The sequence below is a fragment of the Erpetoichthys calabaricus genome, chromosome 8, assembly GCF_900747795.2.
Source record: "Erpetoichthys calabaricus chromosome 8, fErpCal1.3, whole genome shotgun sequence".
Taxonomy (NCBI): domain Eukaryota; kingdom Metazoa; phylum Chordata; class Cladistia; order Polypteriformes; family Polypteridae; genus Erpetoichthys; species Erpetoichthys calabaricus.
The window spans coordinates 188,858,300-188,881,676 of record NC_041401.2 but is presented as its reverse complement, the minus strand read 5'-3'; the positions used below and the strand labels follow the sequence as shown (position 1 = coordinate 188,881,676).

The window sequence follows — 23,377 nt, the reverse complement described above, 5'->3', positions numbered from 1 at the left end:
CGAGCACAGCCCAAAATGCAGTGGGCTTCCTGATGGCACATCCAGACATGGAGGGGTGGGGAGAAGGGGGGAGCCCTCTTTTAAATTTCAAAACACTCCTACCAACACTTATTTAAAACACTTGTGCTTTCCATAGTTCTGTACATCAGTAGCAATTATAACCAACAAAGACTAAGAAACCCCACAGGACCCTCTAGATCTTGATTTCTATTGCAAGGAGTTCAGAGACCGGCTTTTCAAGAAATAAATAAAAATTAATTAATTAAAAAAAACAGGAAAAAGCAGGCATGTGAGAGGAATGATATCAGTAACACAGCACTTTTAATGTCCACGTCTGCCTTCACTTTTACCAGTGACAGAGAGCAATTGTCACTGACTATGGCCTCATCAATTTATGGCTTACAGGTACATTTCAGACGCCAGACCCCCCCATAACAACCCCCCCCCCCCCCCACTATACTGAATTCAATGGAATGCAAGTTTTAGCACATTAGGGAATGTTATATAATGGACATGCTCAATTGTACCTATACTCATCTACTGTACATATTCACATACTATACACACAAAATATACTCAGTCAGTTATACGCAAACATACACACTAACATACATTTCAGTTTGCTTTATTTTTATTTAGGACAAGTGCTGTATAGGACAATTTCCACCAATGCCCTGCATCATTTACAGACACACACGCACACACACAGTACAGCTGTAATAAACATGTGCAATACACATATACTGTATCATAAACTACACAGACACACAAACATGTCATGTACACATTATACAGTACTGAGCCACACCAGTGGTTCTGTCATGGATTTCCTACCCACAATCACAAAGACGAACATGTACTGTAATGTTGCTTGGTGTTTACTAATTGGCATCGAGCGAGTGAAAGCATGGACTGTATGTGTGGGCTCTGCAATGGACTGCTACCTTGTCCTGGGTTGGTTCCTGAATTGCACCAACGTCATCAGCAATATCAGGTGCCCACAAGCACACTGACACACAGACACAATTTTTGGAACGGCTGATTATCTCAATCTGCATGGCTCTGTGGCTGTAGAAAGAACACCCACACCGGCATGGCAGAACATGCAGACTGCACATGGACAACCTAAATAGAATAATAATGATAATAATACATTTTATTTTTATAGTGCCTTTCCCATGCTCAAGCATATAACTATGCTGTATATATGTTTGCCACAGTGTAATTTTATACACAGTATGATAATTCCCATGTACAGGCTGAGAGTCCTACATAATGAATATTGTCACTTGTCACATGCGCATACAGTATTCATGTCATCTTCATGCAGAGCAAGTACGTTATATACTACATACACAAACTGTACATATATATGTATGGGTATTTGTATTTATTTATATGCAATCAACATATACAGTACATTTTTTTTAGTCAGTTTATTTTTATATATGGAACAATTTCTATTTATAAGCCAAGAGTACTGTGCATAGGCACACAGACACACTCATACAATAGAACAGCATACATATATTAATATACTATATACAGTAGATACACTGCACATACATACAGTATGTGCATACACACATACATGCAACATGGATATAAATGGTATGTATTAAAAATTATAATATGCAACGTACACATACACATATTTTTTTTTTATAAATATAGTATACAGATTTTTATATTTAAATCCTGTTTTCACTTTGTCATTCTGGGATATTGAGTGTTCTTTAATGAGGGGAAAAATAAATTTAAATGATTTTAGCACAAGGTTTGAATACTTTCTGAAACCGCTGTATAAACATAAATATACCTATTTTATATATAATTATTTATACACACACATTATAAACAGACTCTTTAATTCAGGGTGTTTATACAAACCTAGAGCAGTATTTACAGTATATTTATGCACATACAGTGACAAAGTATATGTGTAATATACAGTATGTCCACAGTATGCATATTCATTATCCTTTACAGTATATAATAGATATACTGTACATTGAGTATGTGGGAAGGAGTATACATACATGCACTAAGGGTGTAAATGGTATGTGTTGTACAGTATGTACATATAAGATGAAACATATTATTTAAACATAATTGTGTTGTAATACACACACACACATATTTTTTATATATATATATATATATATATATACACACGCATATATATACTGTATATACTGTAAAGCCAAATACCACTGACTCATCACGAAATCTCCCGAACCTTGATGACTTGGGACTTCAAATTTGGAATGTAGGTTACCCTTGGCCCATAGGTGCTTGCTAAGAAACGGTTTTAAAAATTTCGTGGTCCAAGCATGAAATTTCTTATACTTTTTTAGACCCGTTTGTATGTCTGTCCGCTTTTCACGAGAGAACTACTCAACGGATTTAAATTGGGTTTTTTTCTATGATTTTCTTGAACATTCCATTGATTTTGCGATTTTCTCTTCTCTAAGTATCATAGTGCGCTTGCAGGAGCGATATATTTGTGCGAATCCAAGAGAGCGGCATCGGGCTGAGGGAAGGGGGAGCGGGGACCTCCTCACTCACGTGCCAGCCTTGAGGTGTGTATCTTACCTCCACTTAGCTAGCAAACGAAAGAACTACTTAACAGATTTAGATCAGATTTTTTTCTAGAATTTGCTTGAACATTCCATTCATTTTGCAACTTTCTCATCACGCAAAGTATTGCAGTTCACTTGTGGTAACGGTTTATTAGCGCGAATCCGAGAGAGACTCATCGGGCTGCAGGGAGGGGGGCAAGGCCCTCCTTACTCACGCGTCTGCCTCGGGGCGAAACCTTAACTCCGCTTAGTTATGTGAACGAGACAACAACTTATCAGATTTAGATCTTGTTGTTTTCTAGAATTTTCTTGAACATTCCGGTTGATTTTGTGACTTCTCTCATTGCGCTAAGAATCACAGTTCGCTTGCAGGAGTGATGTATACGCGCTAATCCAAGAGAGAGGCTGCGGGCCGAGGGAAGGGGGAAGAGTGACATCAGAAGTGGGGAGCCGGGCAGGACCCTCCTCACTGTCCTGTCTCACTAATACACTGGCAAAGCCGCAGGGGATGGCTAGTATAGTATTATCTTCTGATGAAGGCCCCTGGCAGGGGCTGAAAGCTCAGGAATAAAAACTACTTTATGATATGTGATTCATTTTCTCCCTTTGTGAATCTCCAGCTGCAAATATGCAAACCGTATCACAGACCTTATCTTCCATATATACAGGGTGCTCCAGATCTAATTATGCAATCATTGCATTGCATTAAAAGTTGCATAGTTAGATCTGGACCACCCTATATATGTATATATATATATATATATATATATATATATATATATATATATATATATATATATACACACAGTATATATATATATATATATATATATATATATATATATATATATATATATATATATATATATATATATATATATAAGGAGAGAGAGAGAATAAATATTTTAGTTTAAATTGTTTATACAAACCTACACCATTATATACAATATATTTATGTACATACAGTACATTGAAACAGTACATATATAATATACATGAACAGTATGCATATTCAGATAGTCCACAGACACACTGTTAGGATCTGGATAAATAAATGGATAAATAAAGTTGAATTTATTTTTACATATACAGTAGGACAATTCTCATACTGTATACAAGTCCAGAGCACTGTATGCTGTACTTCAACCACAGACACACAAATACATTGTTCATATGTAATACACATTTGCAGTATGTTCATTCATACTATATACTGAATGTTAAGTATCCTGTTTATGAGGGATTATTACACAAGCTCCTACTGTACATACAATAAACTTACTTGTGGTCATTTCAATTCATTTTTACATGGGCCTATCTGCACACCATTTCAGAGGACCAGTCACAGACTGAGGGGGCATGCAAGTAAGCATTTCAGTGACCTATAGAGTTAGGTCCATAAATATTTATACAGAGACAACTTTTTTCTAATTTTGGTTCTGTACATTACCACAATGAATTTTAAATGAAACAACTCAGATGCAGTTGAAGTGCAGACTTTCAGCTTTAATTCAGTGGGGTGAACAAAACGATTGCACAAAAATGTGAGGCAACTAAAGCATTTTTCGAACACAATCCCTTCTTCATTTCAGGGGCTCAAAAGTAATTGGACAATTGACTCAAAGGCTATTTCATGGGCAGGTGTGATCAAGTCCATCGTTATGTCCTTATCAATTAAGCAGATAAAAGGCCTGGAGTTGATTTGAGGTGTGGTGTTTGCATGTGGAAGATTTTGCTGTGAACAGACAACATGCGGTCAAAGGAGCTCTCCATGCAGGTGAAAGAAGCCATCCTTAAGCTGCGAAAACAGAAAAAACCCATCCGAGAAATTGCTACAATATTACGAGTGGCAAAATCTACAGTTTGGTACATCCTGAGAAAGAAAGCAAGTACTGGTGAACTCAGCAACGCAAAAAGACCTGGACGTCCACAGAAGACAACAGTGGTGGATGATCGCAGAATCATTTCCATGGTGAAGAGAAACCCCTTCACAACAGCCAACCAAGTGAACAACACTCTCCAGGGGGTAGGCGGGCGTATCGATATCCAAGTCTACCATAAAGAGAAGACTGCATGAAAGTAAATACAGAGGGTGCACTGCAAGGTGCAAGCCACTCATAAGCCTCAAGAACAGAAAGGCTAGATTGGACTTTGCTAAAGAACATCTAAAAAGCCAGCACAGTTCTGGAGAAACATTCTTTGGACAGATGAAACCAAGATCAACCTCTACCAGAATGATGGCAAGAAAAAAGTAGGGAGAAGGCGTGGAACAGCTCATTATCCAAAGCATAGCACATCATCGGTAAAACACGGTGGAGGCAGTGTGATGGCTGCCTGTGGCACGTGCATGGCTGCCAGTGGCACTGGGACACTAGTGTTTATTGATGATGTGACACACGACAGAAACAGCCGAATGAATTCTGAGGTGTTCAGAGACATACTGTCTGCTCAAATCCAGCTAAATACAGCAGTCACATTGATTCATGATACAGATGGACAATGAGCCAAAACATACAGCCAAAGCAACCCAGGAGTTTATTAAAGCAAAGAAGTGGAAAATTCTTGAATGGCCAAGTCAGTCACCTGATCTTCACCCAACTGAGCAGGCATTTCACTTGTTGAAGACTAAACTTCAGACAGAAAGGCCCACAAACAAACAGCAACTGAAAGCCACTGCAGTAAAGGCCTGGCAGAGCATTAAAAAGGAGGAAACCCAACATCTGGTGATATCCAGGAGTTCAGATTTCAGGCTGTCATTGCCAGCAAAGGGTTTTCAACCAAGTATTAGAAATGAACATTTGATTTCCAGTTATTTAATTTGTCCAATTACTTTTGAGCCCCTGAAATGAAGGGATTGTGTTCAAAAAATGGTTTAGTTGCCTCACATTTTTATGCAATCGTTTTGTTCACCCCACTGAATTAAAGCTGAAAGTCTGCACTTCAACTGCATCGGAGTTGTTTCATTTCAAATTCATTGTGGTGATGTACAGAACCAAAATTAGAAAAAAGTTGTCTCTGTCCAAATATTTATGGACCTAACTGTATATACGGGATGTAAACTTGAGCACATGTATATGTCACGTGTACGTACAAGAAGTATACTGATATACTATTCACACACACCGTATGCTTATGTAGGTGTGCACATGAACTGATGCACATGTTTAAACAGGTACAAAACTTGAGGATGATTAGAAATTACCATCAACTCCCTTGGCCTGAAACAGCCTCCATGCAAAATTAAAAAGGAATGACTACTAAAAACTGCGGTGGGTTGGCTCCCTGCCCAGGATTGTTTCCTGCCTTGTGCCCTGTGTTGGCTGGGATTGGCTCCAGCAGACCCCCGTGACCCTGTGTTCGGATTCAGCGAGTTGGACACTTGATGGATGGATGACTACTAAAAATGCTCGGCCGTATGAACCATTTCAAGATTTCCCAGATTTCATTACAGCATCACAGGGTTGGTGTGTTGTTCCCCGGAGGCACCACCTCTGGATGGTGTTGGAATGTTACACTTGTCTGAAGTTTGTATGTTTGGGTTGTGAGAGGAAACTGGAGTACCTCAGATACATGGAGGACATGCACACCTCAGACAGACAAGCCATGTTGGGCTTATACACCGTTATTAATAACACAAAATTTGCCAAATTTACCCCTGGAGACAAATAAAGTTTGATCTATCTGTCTATTTATGAAACATTACAAAGAGTTTTACCCCAAGAAGTGATCCCTGCATCTATAACTCAGTAGCACTGACACCACGTGCTTACCATTCCAAGAAATTAGAAAATCCGTGTGGTATGAGGCGAGATTTCCCCTCACATGACCGCAGCTGAATGAATTCACGCAGCCTTGCCCTTGTGTTGTGCGTCTCGACAGAATAACAGACTTGAGGAGATACATCAGCTGCTGAGCATGAAATAATGGAAAAATTAAATTAAAGATACATAAATACAAAAAGAAAATGTGCTTTGTTATCCAAAGGCCAAGCTGGATGTCTTCTAATCACCACATTTGTTTTTCATTTGTTACTTTTACCAAAGCAAGACAAATTGGCTTTGAAAGATTCGACAAATTTGATTCGTTGAACGTAAAAAAAGATAAGCAAAAATAAAGAACTTATTATTTGACTGAGAACATTTGAGATACAATTACTCTAACTGGAGCACAGGCCGGTGATGTGACATGGTGTCAGACCTTTAATGTTTTCTCATAACTCATCTTCTGTATCCCTGAATCAGCCTAGTCACTTATCTCTGCACTTCTTCTAGTGCTGTTATGTCCTTTTGTAGACCAAAACTGCACACAGGAGTCCAGATGAGGCCTCGCTAGTGTGTTATAAAGCTTGAGCAGAACCTCCTGGGACTTGTACTCCACACATCAAGGCGCTATATAACCTGACATTCTGTTAGCCTTCTTAATGGCTTCTGAACACTGATGGGAAGTCGATAGCTTAGAGTCCACTATGACTCCTAAATCCTTCTCTTAAGGTGGACTCTCGATTTTCCGACCGCCCATTGTGTATTCATTTTTCCTTCCTATGTGTAATTCTTTACATTTACTGACATTAAATGTCATCTGCCACAAATCTTCCCAAGCCTGTCTGCTATCCAAGTCCTTCTGTAATGATATAACAGATTCCAAATTATCTGCCAATTCACCTATCTTAGTATAATCTGCAAACTTAACCAGCTTGTTACTTATATCCATCCATCCATCCATTATCCAACCCGCTGAATCCGAACACAGGGGTCTGCTGGAGCCAATCCCAGCCAACACAGGGCACAAGGCAGGAACCAATCCCGGGCAGGGTGCCAACCCATCACAGGACACACACAAACACACCCACACACCAATCACACACTAGGGCCAATTTAGAATCGCCAATCCACCTAACCTGCATGTCTTTGGACTGTGGGAAGAAACCGGAGCGCCCGGAGGAAACCCACGCAGACACGGGGAGAACATGCAAACTCCACGCAGGGAGGACCCAGGAAGCGAACCCAGGTCCCCCAACGGTGAGGCAGTAGCACTACCCACTGAGCCACGGTGCCGCCCCTGTTACTTATATTCCTATCTAAATTCCATCCATCCATTATCCAACCCGCTATATCCTAACTACAGGGTCACGGGGGCCTGCTGGAGCCAATCCCAGCCAACACAAGGCACAAGGCAGGAAACAAACCCCGGGCAGGGTGCCAGCCCACTGCAGGGTCCCAGCTAAATTATTTATGTATATCATGTAGAGAAAAGCCAAGCAAAATGACACCTTTTTAGTTAGCCAATAAAAGGTGTCATTTTGCTTGGCTTTTCTCTACATTCATAATGGCTAACACGGTACAACACCCTAGTACTTATGTATATCAAAAATACCAGCACCCCCAGCACTGACCCCTGCTGGACACCACTCGTAACATCAGCCAATTCTGATCAGGTTCCTCACAGATTCACTCTGTTTAACATCTACACAATCAGGCCATGTCTGACGGAGTATGCAGCACTCAATCTCGTTCACACTTTGGCTACTCCCACTCTCTCCTGGCATGTGTCACCAAGCCGCTGCAGATGATTCCAAATGCAGTAGCGCATCTTGTGTTCAACCAGCCGAGATGTGCCGCGTGTCCCTCCATCTTTCCAGACCACTACATTGGCTTCCTACAGCGGCAAATATTAAGTTCAAATCCTTCATACTTGCCTACAAAAGTAGTCAGTGGGTCACAGTAGTGCCTCAGTGCCTGCAGCCATGGGCACCAACCTCTGTTGGGCCATCTTGTAGTTCATAACCGAGATGGACCAGGCCAAGTGAGGAGACAGGCAAGACTTTCTGTGCACAAATATGTGTAGAGTTTATTCAAAAATAGATAAATTAGAGTGTCACAATTCGTACATAAATCAGTACATGGCATCTCAACCTGCCACCTCCTTCAATGCCCGCACATCCCTTTTATGCAGTCCAGAGCACCCTGATCTGCCACCTCCTTCGGTGCCAACAAACCTGACCTACCACCACAATTGGGACCTTGCAAATCCCTCCTGCACAGCCCACAGCATCCTGATCTGTCAAGTCCACCAGTGCCCACAGATCTGATTGGCCATCTTTGTCTATAACAGCAGATCCCTCGGTAACTCACCCTCTCCATACTGATGGTGCAACATTTCGGATCTGTCCATGCATAACTAACCTTCCTTCATGACTCTCCGCCCTTCTCCTTTGCTCTCTATATAAATCTCAATTTAATCGCTTCACTGAAATCCTCTCAACAGACATCAGTCCTGTTACCCCATCAAGTTCATCAGACCCAACACCGCCTGTTCTGCCACTCTCAGATCGGCTTATTGCCATTCCTTTGCAGGATATCGGAACAAATCTGTTCAGTCCATAGCCTCTCGACCTGACACCCCCTTCAGTGCCCGCAGACGTGGCCTACCACATCCCTCAGGACCCGCACATCCCTCTTGTGCATTCCACAGCATCCCAATCTGCCAACTCCATCAGTGCTCAGAGATGTGATTGGCCACCTCTGCTTATAATGACAGATCCATCAGTAACTTGCCCTGTCCATACTGATGCTGCAACGTTTTGGATCTGTTCATGCAGAGTTAACCTTCCTGCACAACTCTCCACCCTTCTCCTTTGCTTTCTATGAGTAAGTCAGAAGATCTCAATTTAGTCGCTTCACTGAAATCCTCTCAACAGACGCCAGTCCTGCTCCCCCATCAAGTTCATCAGACCCAACAACGTCTGTTCTGCCACTCTCAGACTGGCTTATAGCCATTCCTTTGCAGGATATCGGAATAAATATATTCAGTCCATAGCCTCTCGATTGATTGATAGGTAGACAGATAGACAGACAGACAGATATGAAAGGCACTATATATAAGAGAGAGACAGACAGATAAATATGAAAGGCACTATATATACAGACAGACAGATATGAAAGGCACTATATATAAGAGATAGACAGATATGAAAGGCACTATAAGAGAAAGACAAACAGATATGAAAGGCACTATATATAAGAGACAGACAAACAGATATTGAAGGCACTATATATAAGAGATAGACAGATATGAAAGGCACTATAAGAGAAAGACAAACAGATATGAAAGGCGCTATATATAAGAGACAGACAAACAGATGTGAAAGGAGCTATATATAAGAAACAGACAGACAGATATGAATGGCACTATATATAAGAGAGACAGATATGAAAGGCACTATAAATAAGAGAAAGACAAACAGATATGAAAGGAGCTATATATAAGAGACAGACAGACAGACAGATATGAAAGGCACTATATATAAGAGACAGACATGTGAAAGGCACTATAAATGAGAGACAGACAGACAGACATGAAAAGAACTATATACAAGAGACAGACACAAGGATATGAAAGGCACTATAAATAAGAGAAAGACAGACAGATATGAAAGGCATTATATGAGAGACAGACAGACAGATATGAAGGGCGCTATATATAAGAGACAGACAGACAGATATGAAAGGCACTATATATAAGAGATAGACTGACAGATATGAAAGGCACTATATATAAGAGATAGACAGACAGATATGAAAGGAGCTATATATAAGAGACAGACAGACAGATATGAACGGCACTATATATAAGAGAGACAGATATGAAAGGCACTATAAATAAGAGAAAGACAAACAGATATGAAAGGAGCTATATATAAGAGACAGACAGACAGACAGACAGATATGAAAGGCACTATATATAAGAGACAGACATGTGAAAGGCACTATAAATGAGAGACAGACAGACAGACATGAAAAGAACTATATACAAGAGACAGACACAAGGATATGAAAGGCACTATAAATAAGAGAAAGATAGACAGATATGAAAGGCGTTATATGAGAGACAGACAGACAGATATGAAGGGCGCTATATATAAGTGACAGACAGACAGATATGAAAGGCACTATATATAAGAGATAGACTGACAGATATGAAAGGCACTATATATAAGAGATAGACATACAGATATGAAAGGCACTATATAAGAGACAGACAGACAGACAGATAGATAGATAGATAGATAGATAGATAGATAGATAGATAGATAGATAGATAGATAGATAGATAGGTAGATATGAAAGGCACTATATATAAGAGACAGACATGTGAAAGGCACTATAAATGAGAGACAGACAGACTGACATGAAAAGAAATATATACAAGAGACAGACACAAGGATATGAAAGGCACTATAAATAAGAGAAAGACAGACAGATATGAAAGACACTATATAAGAGACAGACAGACATGAAAGGGGCTATATATAAGAGACAGACAGACACATAAATATGAAAGGCACTATATATAGATATATATATATATAAATATATATAGATAGACAGACAGACAGGTTGATCTTTATTTGTCCCAAGGAGTAAATTTAGCTTTTTACTGAAGGGTAAGAAATACACAAATATCACAACAAACAAGAACAATTCAAATTTCTCTCAAATACACACAAGTATTACAAAAAACAAGAAAACGTCCGACATGGCTAACGATAGAAGGCCAGTCCCAGTGAGGCACTACAAATGCATATTGTCGTAGGTATGAAGGAGCCCCAGAAGTGTTTCTGCCTTGACTTTTGCTGTCTGATTCATTGGCTGAAAGTACTTAATGATGGTGTGTCTTAGAGATTTTTCCTGCTTTCCAAGTCAAGGTACTGGGACCGGCTCCAGCTGTCTGTGGCTAGACAGCATAAGAAGTGCAGGAACGTATAATGAATACAGCAGGTGGATTTTACTTAAGCATCCCAATAAACCAAAGTGAGCACAGCCAGGTTAGGTGAACTGGCATCCTTAAGCTCTACAGTCCAAAGCTTTACCCGCGTGACCAGACCGCTGTCTTAGCTGTGCGCCACAGGACTATGCCAGGCTTTTGCTAAAACTGCAGCAATTTCTTTAACTGATGTTTTGACCCCGGGTGAGTTACGACTGACCCCACAGTTATACGTTTGCAGCCCCCATTGACAGAGTGAATTCAGAAGCCGTGGAGCTGGCACCCATGTGATTTTCATTCCAGCGTCTTAACCGCCAGACCGCACTACCTGCCTCGTAATATCATGCAGTAGTATGTGGTCACTACGCCACATCCGTTTATTTTGGAACTTGTTAATTATAAGCCTGTCACGGCACTGCGGATGTCTCTTCCATATGCTGCCTCTTTAAAAGTGGTTAAGGCTGGGGCTCACTAGGAGTTACTCGATAAAAGTTTGAATCTTTCATTATGTATGGGCTAACTGGAGCCCAGCCCTAACGCTAACCACTTCTTAAAAGGCGGCATATTGAAGCAGGCCGCCGTGCACTGCCGTGGCACAAGTATAATTGACAAGCAGCTTTACTTTGGCAAACCTTCTAACCGAGGCAATTCGCAAGTCACAAGTGTAAAATCTGAATTGCTTCCACATTTCTACTGGCACACTGGTTAAGTTGACAGACTCCCCTCAGAGTTGTACATTATTTAATAATGAGGGCTAAAATGGCAATTGGGGTGGGCGAGAGGGGAACTCTTGAAAATGATAGTTGTTTCCAGATTTGTAACAACTGCAGCCAGTAGATGAATCCACCTGCTTCGGGTCACACAGCGGATATTCTAAAGGGACCCTTACGGTTTACGGCAGTGGTTCTCAAAGTGTGTTCCATTAACAGGTGCCAGGTGGTCCATGGGCAAGCCACATGAAAAAGCTCTACGTCACCAACCTCACAGCGCCTTGTCTAATCTGGGAGATGATGTGCGAGTCACATGGGGACAACATTGAGGGACTCTGTCACTGCTTCACACACTAAATTAACTTCTGTGTCGACACAGTGGTACCCACAATGACAGTGCGTTACTTTTGGAACAACAAGGCCTGGATTACTAAGCAGCTAAAGGGTCTCCTGAATGAGGAAAAAGAGAAGAACATTCAAATCTGATGACAAAGAGGCTCTGAAGGACATACAGGGTGTGCTAAAGAAAAAGCTGAGTTAAGGAAATGATGCTTACAGAGCTAAATTAGAAAACAAACTCACTCGGAAGAACATGAAGGAACATCTGGAATGGACTGGGGCATCAAGCAATCCAGGGCTCAGGTGCTAGAAGGGGATGTGGACAAAGCTAAGGCCACGAACCAATTTTTAAATAGATTTTGCCACCAAACTGTCACCTTCCTCCAATGACTAGTCTCCCCACACCATCCCTACTGCATCAACAACTCCTACCACGTCAGATGGAATGGCAGGTGATCATTGATTGGTGTGGGCCACCCATAAATGAAGAACATGTAAGGAGACAACTGAGGAAGCTACGCACAGGAAAAGCTGCAGGACCAGGAGTCAGTCCTTGAGTTCTTAAGGCCTGTGCTGACCAACTTTGTGGTGTCCTCTCTCACCTGTCCAGTAAATCACTAAGGCCCCAGAAAGTAGAAAACATCCTGCAGTGTTCCTGTTCCAAAGATGGCAGGCACCTCTTCACCTAATGATCACAGGTCAGTGGACCTTACAGTACATCTCATATCATGTAGACCTTTGAGAGGCTGGTCCTGGACTATATGAGTCCTCTTGTGGTAGACCACCTGGACCCACTGCAGTTTACCTATTGGACAAAGACTGGAGTGGAAGATCCAATTGTCCATCTGCTCCACAAGGCTTATTTCCACCTGGACAAAGCTGACAGCCCTGTGAGGATGATGCTTTACGATTTCTCCATTGCCTTCAATACCATCCAGCCATCCCAGAGGGTTAAACTCATGAGATATGCAGGAGAGTGAGCTGATCGTGTCCTGGATGACGGACTATCTGACAGGCAGACCACAGTGTGTGAAGCTCAAGGACTGTGTGAGAACACTGGAGCACCACAAGGAGCAGGCCGCCCTCCATGTCTCATCACTCTGTACATCTCCGACTGTAAATATAACACCAAGTCTGGTCACTTGCAGTAATTCTTTTCTTTCTTTTTAAATCTCTTGCTTTATAGTAATTCTGGTGTGTATAAAGACCAAAGTGTGTGTTATTTACTTACCTACCTAATTAATTATATAGGTATTTATTTAAAGAGCTTCTGTAAAAAGACAAATTTCCTCCTGAGAGAAATTCTATCTATCCGGCCCACTATACTAAAATTAATATCAATCTATCTATGTATCTATCTATCCGGCAACTATACGAAAATTAATATCCATCTCTCTATGTATCTATCTATCCTGCCAACTACACGAAAATATCCATCTTTCTATGTATCTATCTTTCCTGCCAACTATAATAAAATTAATATCCATCTATCTACAGTATGTATCTATCTATTCGGCAACTATACGAAAATTAATATCCATCTCTCTATGTATCTATCTATCCTGCCAACTATACTAAAATTAATATCCATCTATCTATTCAGCAACTATACGAAAATTAATATACATCTCTCTATGTATCTATCTATCCTGCCAACTATACTAAAATTAATATCCATCTCTCTATGTATCTATCTAACCGGCAACTATACGAAAATTAATATCCATCTATCTATGTATCTATCTTTTCTGCCAACTACTGTATACTAAATTTAATATCTATCTATATAGCTATCCTGCCAACTATACTAAAATTAATATCCATCTATCTACAGTATGTATCAATCTATCCTGACAACGATAATAAAATTAATATCTAATCTATCCGGCAGACTATACTAAAATTAATATCTATCTATCTATCTTTCCTGCCAACTACAATAAAATTAATATCCATCTATGTATTTATCTTTTCTGCCAACTACTGTATACTGTACTAAAATTAATATCTATATATCGATCTTGCCAACTATACTAAAATTAATATCCATCTATCTATTTATCTATCTTTCCTGCCAACTATAATAAAATTAATATCCATCTATGTATTTATCTTTTCTCCCAACTACTGTATACTGTACTAAAATTAATATCTATATATCGATCTTGCCAACTATACTAAAATTAATATCCATCTATCTATTTATCTATCTTTCCTGCCAACTATAATAAAATTAATATCCATCTATGTATTTATCTTTTCTGCCAACTACTGTATACTAAAATTAATATCTATCTATATATCGATCCTGCCAACTATACTAAAATTAATATCCATCTATCTATGTATCAATCTATCCTGACAACGATAATAAAATTAATATCTATATATCTATCCGGCAGACTATACTAAAATTAATATCCATCTACTGTATCTATGTATCTATCTATCCTGCCAACTATACTAAAAGTAATATCTATCTATACATGTATCCTGCCAACTTTAATAAAATTAATATCTATATATCTATCTGGCAGACTATACTAAAATTAATATCCATCTACTGTATCTATGTATCTATCTATCCTGCCAACTATACTAAAAGTAATATCTATCTATACATGTATCCTGCCAACTTTAATAAAATTAATATCCATCTATATATGTATCTATCTTTCCTGCCAACTATACTAAAATTAATATCCAACTATCTATGTATCAATCTATCCTGCCAACTATACTAAAATTAATATCTATCTATCTTTAACTTCTACACCACTCCTCCTGCTCCGATCCTGTATGATGGCAGTGATCTCTCTCTCTCTCTTCCTCTCTTTTCATTTTCATTTCTTCACACTCATCATGTCTTTTTCATGGCTAACCTACTGTAATTCCTTTATTACGTGGCACTGCCTTTTTTTTCAAATCCACCTCAAAAACCAACCCCAGGCAACAGTAATCCCTTAATTCCACTTTGCAAGGTTTTATTATGGATCACCGACTAAAATCTGGGACTTTTAAATGTAAACCCAAGAAAAGTCTGAATAGTAAATCTTTTAAAGCAGACCATCCTTCCAGGTGGGCTGAGTCGCGCACCTGGTATGCAAAAGGTTCAAACAGGGACACGTGTGTGCCACCCAGACCTGGGATTAGGAAACCTGTGGGTAAAACCAACAAAAAAAGCAGCCAGCATGGTAGTTCCTAGAGCAGTAGTTTGAAAATTCCCTGTGGGTTTTTAATGTTTTCCTTAGGGTTCCTACCAAAGGCATCACAACAGGCTGCTTAAGGAAGGGGCTTTCCAATAAACAGCCCCGCTCAGGCATACTAAGTGACTATTTGAGGCCGTGTAAGCAGCTCTTCTTTGTATCTCCAGTATTTCTCACATTAGTGCACTTAGGAAAAAGAATGTGATCACCGTCACATGGAATTAAGGTAATAAATAGTTGTCGGCCATAGGTGGTCCTCCTTATCTATGACTTTCACAAAATGGTCCTCGTATGAAAACGCTCTGAGAAACCCCTGCTTTACAGTGAAACATCCTGGCTACTGTACCCATGCTTTTTTTTTCCATCTTGATTAAATTAGATAGGCTTTATTAATCCCAAGGGGAAATGCAAATGTAAACAGCAAGAAGAAACATAAAACTAAGGATCCAAAATCACAGTACAATACTGCCAATCAATCCATTGATATGTAAATAAAAATAAATAAATAAATATACATTGTGCAGAGATTTCAAAATGGTATTTCAAAAATTAACTTAGCGACTACAACCTGACCTGGAGGAAGCACTGAATTGCCAGACAGCCTTGGGCACAAAAGACCCCCAAAGGTGCTTCTCAGCACACCGTGGTGGAATGAGCCTGTGGCTATAAGTGCTCACCGAGAGAGAGAGCGCCTCCTGGAGGGGATTTCTCATGATGGCATCCAATTTGGCCACCATCCGTCCAGGGTGGACCCTGTGATGGCTCTGGCTTTCCTGATAAGCTTATTCAGGCCTTGTGCTTCTTTGGAGTTCAAGTTGCTTCCCCAGGAGACCACCACACTGGCTACTATGGACTGGTAGAACATTTCCATCAGTTTGCTGCACACATCACAAGACCCGAGTCTCCTTAGCAAGTCCAGTCTGCTCTGACCCTTCTCGTCCAGCGCCCCTGTGTTGTCACACCAGTTCAGTTTGATGTTTATATGGACCCCCAGGTCCTTGTAGCTCTGCACCCCTTGAATGGTGAGTGGTCTCAGGGGCTTCTTCATACACCTGAAGTCCACCACCAGCTCGTTTGGCTTGCTGCTGTTGAGTTGAAAGTTATTGTCCCCGCACCACAAGACAAAGTCCTCCACAACCTTCCTGCACTCTGACTGGTCTCCATTATTAATGCAGCCAATGATGGACGAGTCATCTGGAAACTTCTGAAGGTATTGTGCTGGAAGTCTGCTGTGTAGAGGGGTAAACAGGAAGGGAGATGGGACAGTACCCTGAGGTGCCCTAGAAGTATACACTCCACCATTTCTGATACACAGTCGCCACCAAGCCTCATAAACTGCTCTCTGGTGCTCAGGTAGTCCTTGATCATTTCAGAATAATTCCAGTTCATTTTGTACAGCACCACCAAGGATGTGCATCATAAGACCCTTACAGAGTAAACAATATTACAATACACGCTATAAAGACTTTGGAAAGGCTCGCACTGCTTTACTTGCAACCCTTGGGCACAACAGCACCGGACCCCCTGCAGTTTGGCCTACCAGGACCACACAGTGGTAGATGAGGCTGTCATCCATCTGCTGAATAGAACCTACTCCCATCTGGAGAAGCAAGGTAGTAGGGTGGGATCTTGTTTTTTTCACTTTTCTTGTGTATTCAACACCTTACAGCCCACCCAAAGCCCTAGTGGAGAAGTTCTGGTCAATGAAGGATGATGCAACCACAGCGCCCTGGATAATTGGGTGGCCTAACTGGTAGACTACAGTTTGTGTGGCTTAAGAACTGTGTATCGCACATGGTCATGAGTGGCACGGGGGTTCCACAAGGGGGAATACTGGGTCCCTTCCTATTTACCCTGTACACCTCGGACTTTAGATACAATACTGCAGAAATATTCCCATGACACAGCCATGGTTGAGTGTAGTCAGCAGTGGACACCACTGAAGGACTTGGCTGAATGGTACAACCTGAATCACCTGCAGCTCAGAATCAGTAAGCCAAAGGGAAAAATTGTAGACTTCAGGAGCCGTCAGGACCACAGCTTGATGGTGAAGACGTGGAGGTGGTGAAGACAAATATATCGAGGTGCATCTGAACGACTGGCTTGAGTGAAATACCTGCACAGGGGCCATCTGTATACGGGAAGGGTCAGAGATGCCTCTGTTTACTGGGGAGCTTGATGTCATTTAGGGTGTATGCAGGCCATTCTAAATGTTTTCTACCGGCCTGTAATGGCCAGTGCCATCTTCTATGCAGTAGGGTGCTGGGGCAAAGGCATTTGTACAAGTGATGCCAAAAGACTTAATTAACGGATTAAAAAGGCTGGCTCAGTTTTGGGGTGTCAAACTGGACTCACTGGAGGAAGCAGTAGAACAAGAGGCCACTTGAGAAGCTGTTTACTATTCTGGACAGAAGAGCACAGTCAGTGACCGACTGGAACAACTGCAGTGTCACATGAAGTGCCCTGTGAGGTTGTTTCGACCCTCAGCCATCAGGCTCTGTAATGAGTCTCCCCTCGGCCGGGGTCAGGCAGACATCTTAACAGGCCGTGATGGTGTGGGTAACGCACTGGGCCAACGACTGACAAGTACGAGCAATTCTGATCACTCGGTTAACATCCACACTCTGTTCACTTACTGAGAGGCAAGCCTCGTTATATGTGCAGCTGTGCCTTGTGCACATACTTATGATTATCAGAATTCTTGTTATATGCATATGCGTGACTTACTTTAATCTATTTTTTATTTTGTATCAGCACTGATCAGACAGATTCCAAGAGGCAGCCATTCTGTTGCATTCTGAGTGTTATTGTATATGATGCACAGCCGTGTAGAGGGGTCACCTTATAGGAAAACCGTTTGTGGGATCAAAGAAACTACGGGGTGCCAGGAGCTGCTGCAGTTTACACCATCTTTATATAACGTCACACACACATCTACTACTGTATAGTGCCTTTTAGATTCTTTTATCTGTCTGTCATAAAGGGTTTGGTGTTTCCTTTTATCTGTCGACTACATGTGCATTCTTATATATCAATCTATAGATAAAAGGAAATAGGACACTGCAGTATCTATCTATTATATGGTGTCTTTTATTTCCTTTTATCTATTTGTCAATCAATTACATACTGACTTTTATATATCTGTCTATAGACAAAAAGAAATAAGACACTATCTCTTACATAGTTCATTTAATTCTTTTTATCTATTTATCATTCTATATGTTATATAGTGACTTTTATTTCCTTTATATAGTGACTTTTATTTCTTTTATATATCTGTAAATAGATAAAAGGAAATAAGACACTTTTATAGTGAATCAAATTTATTTTTATCTATCTATTATATAGTAACTTATTTTCTTTTATCTATTATATACAGTATGTTGTTTCTTTTTATGTGTATATCTATTATACGTAGGTAAAAAGAAATAAAGGACATTGTATATGTCTATTACATTGTCCCTTTTATTTTCTTCTGTCTATTTATCTGTCTATTATATAGCAGTTTTTGCTTCTTTTACATATCTGTCTGTATATATATATATAAAAGAAAATAAGACCCTATCTATCTATCTAGTATATGGTTCTCTTTATCTGTTTATCTATCTGTCTAATATATAGTGACTTATCTCCTTCTGTCTATTATATTATGTCTTTTATGTATGTTACCTGTCTGTTATGCAGGGCCATTTTATTCCTACATATCTATCTGTCTATAGACAAAAACAAAAGTCACCATTATACAGTATCTTTAATTTCCTACTAACCATTTATCTATCTATTATATGGTGTCTTTTCTTTCCTTTTATCAGTTTATTGATCCAATAGTGACTTTGTATAATATAGTATCTGTTTGTTTACAGATAAAAAGAAAATACTGTATTTTATAGTGCATTTTATTCACTTTTATTTATTTATCAATCTAATATATAGTGACTTTTATGTCCTTTTATTTGTCTTTTTTACAGATGCCTGCATACCTATCTGTCAATGAGTAAAACGAAATAAGACACTATTATATGTATAATGACACTATAAATATTATTTAGTGCCTTTTATTTCCTTTATATATTTTCCTATCTGTAGATAGCAGTAAATAAGACACTATTATTATATATCGTGTCTTATTTAGTGCATTTGATTTCCTTAATATATGTATCTTTTGATAAAAGTAACTAAAACACTATCAAGTGCATTTAATTTCTTCTTACCTGTTTATCTATTCTATAGTGACTTTTATTTCCTTTTATTTATTTACCTATTATATAATGGCTTTTATTTCCTTTTACTTATTTACCTATTATAAACTGCCTTTATTTCCTTTTATTTATTTATCTATTATACAGTACCTTTTATTTCCTTTACATATCTTCCTTTCTGTAAATAGCAGGAAATAAGACACTATTTTATATATATATATATAGTGCCTTATTTAGTGCATTTGATTTCCTTTATATATTTATCCTTTGATAAAAGTAAGACACTATCAAGTGCGTTTAATTTCTTCTTCCCTATCTATTAGATAGTGGCTTTTATTTTCCTTTTATTTATCTATTCCATAATGTCGTTTAAATCATTTTATCTGTCTTTTATACGGTGCCTTTTATTTCCTTTATCTATGCAATATAATAAAATGAATTCATAATAAAATAACCAAACTGAATACAAAAGGGGACCCGTTACCAGTCGTCGTGAAGATGCGCTCCTTCGAATGCTTGCCAGTGCCTTAATTGTGCCTGCCGTTAAAGGCGAGGTCTGCGATCGAACCTACCGATGCCCACCATCCTCCCATCTCGCTGCATGTGAATGGCGATGGGAGTGGTGGGCTCGGATGCCCCGACTCAGAGGACGGGCACACTCGCATACACAGTCGCTGCTCCTCCATTCTCTTTCTTCCACTCTCACACGAAGGCTAATCTGTTAAACCGTCGCGGAATTCCGATGGCTCCCGAGAAGTCAGCGCTCCGTTTTTCCTGACAATTTTACGGTGGACACGTCCGGCGCCCAGATTTCCTTATTAAGTGCTGCGGCCCCAGGTACGCGATCAATAGCTGTCAGCGGTCACTCCATGTCCGGTATTCTTGTCCCCGCAGTCGCAGCCCCTAAAGCCCCGAACTGGAGATTCTGGGTGGACCGGAAATCTGGATGGCCGAGCGAGTCGAGACGCCAAGTCCGGTGAGCTCGTGCGGTAATTCCGTGTATTCTCCTACAGTTACTCAGTTTTACACCTCGTGCTTGGGTAAAATCTGCGTGATACGGCAAACTAAGTGTAGAATTCGATATACTGAGCCTCTTCATGGATGTAAATGTATTCCAAGACACCTCTCAAGGATCTGCAGCTGTCTTCCACATGAAATGAGTATTTTTTTACGTAACTCGATATGAAATCTCAAGGGGTCGTGTGGACAGCATGTTACTCAGTGGGCTAAAGTTACCCTGACAAATAGACTGTCAAACATCATCCCGTTATATCGCTGCCAACCCAACATGCAGCACACGGGACGACCGCACAAGTACCCCGCGGAACTCTTACCATTGTCGGCTGCGGTTTGCGTTTCTCCTTCCGCGGTGGTCGTCGGATCTGCCCAAGTCGGCTGAGAGCGGTTGCCCGGTGAAATTGTTAAAGAGCTGGAAGTCTCCGCTGAGGAGTCAATGGTTCCGTTCACAATCGTGGTGAAATCGAGCTGTAGACTCGCCGAGGCGGTAACCTCACTCTCGGAGCCATCATCAGTTGCTTGTGATCGGGCAGCACTCGAAAGTAGCAGCGCCAAAAGGACGACTCGGCTGATCAAAGCGCTCATTGCCATGATGCTGTGACGAGGACAGCGGGACCCAATTCAGAAAGATTAAGCGGCTTTTTTTTTCTTTTTCTTCTTCAAGGCGAGCGAATAAAACAGATCACCATCCCGTAGGTAATTCATTTAAAGAGCCCCGTTGCAGTCTTGTGGGCCCCCATGATTGCGGCGAACACCGGCACCACATTTGTGTGCAAACGCCTGTGCAAAAAGTGACCGATTCAGAAGCGCACATTACACTCCAGCGCTCTGACTCCTCCTCCTCCTCCTCCCGAGTCCGCCTTGCCTGCGCGACAGCCGCTCGCAACTTCAATCGATCAATGCTCATTGTGCGGAGCGGCGCTCTTAACGGCGGACATCATCTTGAGGTGGTCACGGAGCAAACACGGGAGATACCGAATCTGCTGGCGGGGGTAAAAAAAAAGGGCTTTTAATCGTTCGTATTTCACGCACCATTTAAAGCAAACTTCATGTCACGTCTGTTTGTTCGTTTCTGCTTGTTAACTTTCGAGACAAAAAAGGTTAATACCTAAAGCAATGCTTTTAATCGTTAAATAAACAAATACATTTTACACATAAAATAAAGTGATGCCATCTATCATATAATATCAAGCCCTTGTAACGAACATACCGCACAATTCGGTGAAAAGTGGTGGAAACCAAACCAGGACGGGATGTCAGCGACGTGCCAGTTAATTTATGTCACGTGGAAGGAAAATTCACGGAGATACGGGCAGAACGTGCAAACGCCACACTGGAATTTGGCACGGGATTCGAACTCCAGACACTGAACCCGTGAGGCAACAGCACCACCTAGCAATTGATTTTTTTAATCAAATAATTGATGACAACCCCCCCCCCCCCCCCAAAGGAGTTGGTGTTGCCAAGAATGAATTTCTAGGGGGGCAGGTAAAGGGAGTCCCTGAGTTATAACTCCTTGTACCTCTATCTTTTACATAGTGCCATCCATCCATCCATTTTCCAACCCGCTGAATCCGAATACAGGGTCACGGGGGTCTGCTGGAGTCAATCCCAGCCAACACAGGGCACAAGGCAGGAACCAATCCCGGGCAGGGTGCCAACCCACCGCATGACACACACAAACACCAAGCACACACTAGGGCCAGTTTAGAATCGCCATTCCACCTAACCTGCATGTCTTTGGACTGTGGGAGGAAACCAGAGCGCCCGGAGGAAACCCACGCAGATACGGGGAGAACATGCAAACTCCACGCAGGGAGGACCCGGGAAGCGAACCCAGGTCCCCAGGTCTCCCAACTGCGAGGCAGCAGCGCTACCCACTGCGCCACCGTGCCGCCCTTTACATAGTGCCTTTCCTATTAATCTATTTTTGCGTTATCAAGTCAAGTCAAGCTGGTACAGTGTGTTGCCGCACCCACTACACGACGAAACAACTCAGGATCCCAGTTGGCAACCACCCAGGCAGACACGCAGTCCAGTCCCACCCACCGGAAATGACCCTCTATGTGCCGCAGCCAGGTGTTTCGTTGAGCGATCCCTTGGCCTGGTCCAGCCACTCGGGTCCCTAACAGTGAGGATCTTACGAGCCTGATCACCCTCGGGGAAACATGCCACATGGCCGTAGTGCCATAACTGACGCTCCTTCACAATGAAGGTAATGTGCCTCATTCAGGACTCCATGAGCAACCACTCATTCAACACAAAGTCAAACCAATGGTACCCAAGAATTTTCTGGAGAGATGCAGTACCAAAGGAGTCCAGTCTTTGTCTCAGGTCACTGGATAGCGTCCATGTCTCGCAACCATTTAGCAAGACAGGAAGCACCAGGGGCCTTATGTATAAATGGTGCATACGCACAAAAATGTTGCGTATGAACATTTCCACGCTCAAATCACGATGTATAAAACCTAAACTTGGCGTAAAGCCAAGCATATTTCCACAGTAGCTCCAACCCTGGCATACGAAAGTTCTCTGCTTGGTTTTGCAAACTGGCGGCACCC

General features: G+C 41.0%; 1 protein-coding gene across 2 annotated transcripts in view; it reads right to left on the bottom strand.

Annotated features, from left to right (window-relative positions):
• heg1 (heart development protein with EGF-like domains 1) overlaps positions 1-21,658 on the bottom strand; it is an 80,780-nt gene extending 59,122 nt beyond the window's left edge. For both annotated transcript variants that reach the window (XM_028807998.2, XM_028807999.2), the window contains exon 1: positions 21,134-21,658. In XM_028807998.2, the coding sequence (XP_028663831.2) occupies positions 21,134-21,407 (274 nt within the window). In that variant the 5' untranslated portion in view covers positions 21,408-21,658. The remainder of the gene's footprint in view (positions 1-21,133) is intronic.
• Positions 21,659-23,377: the final 1,719 nt, after the last annotated feature.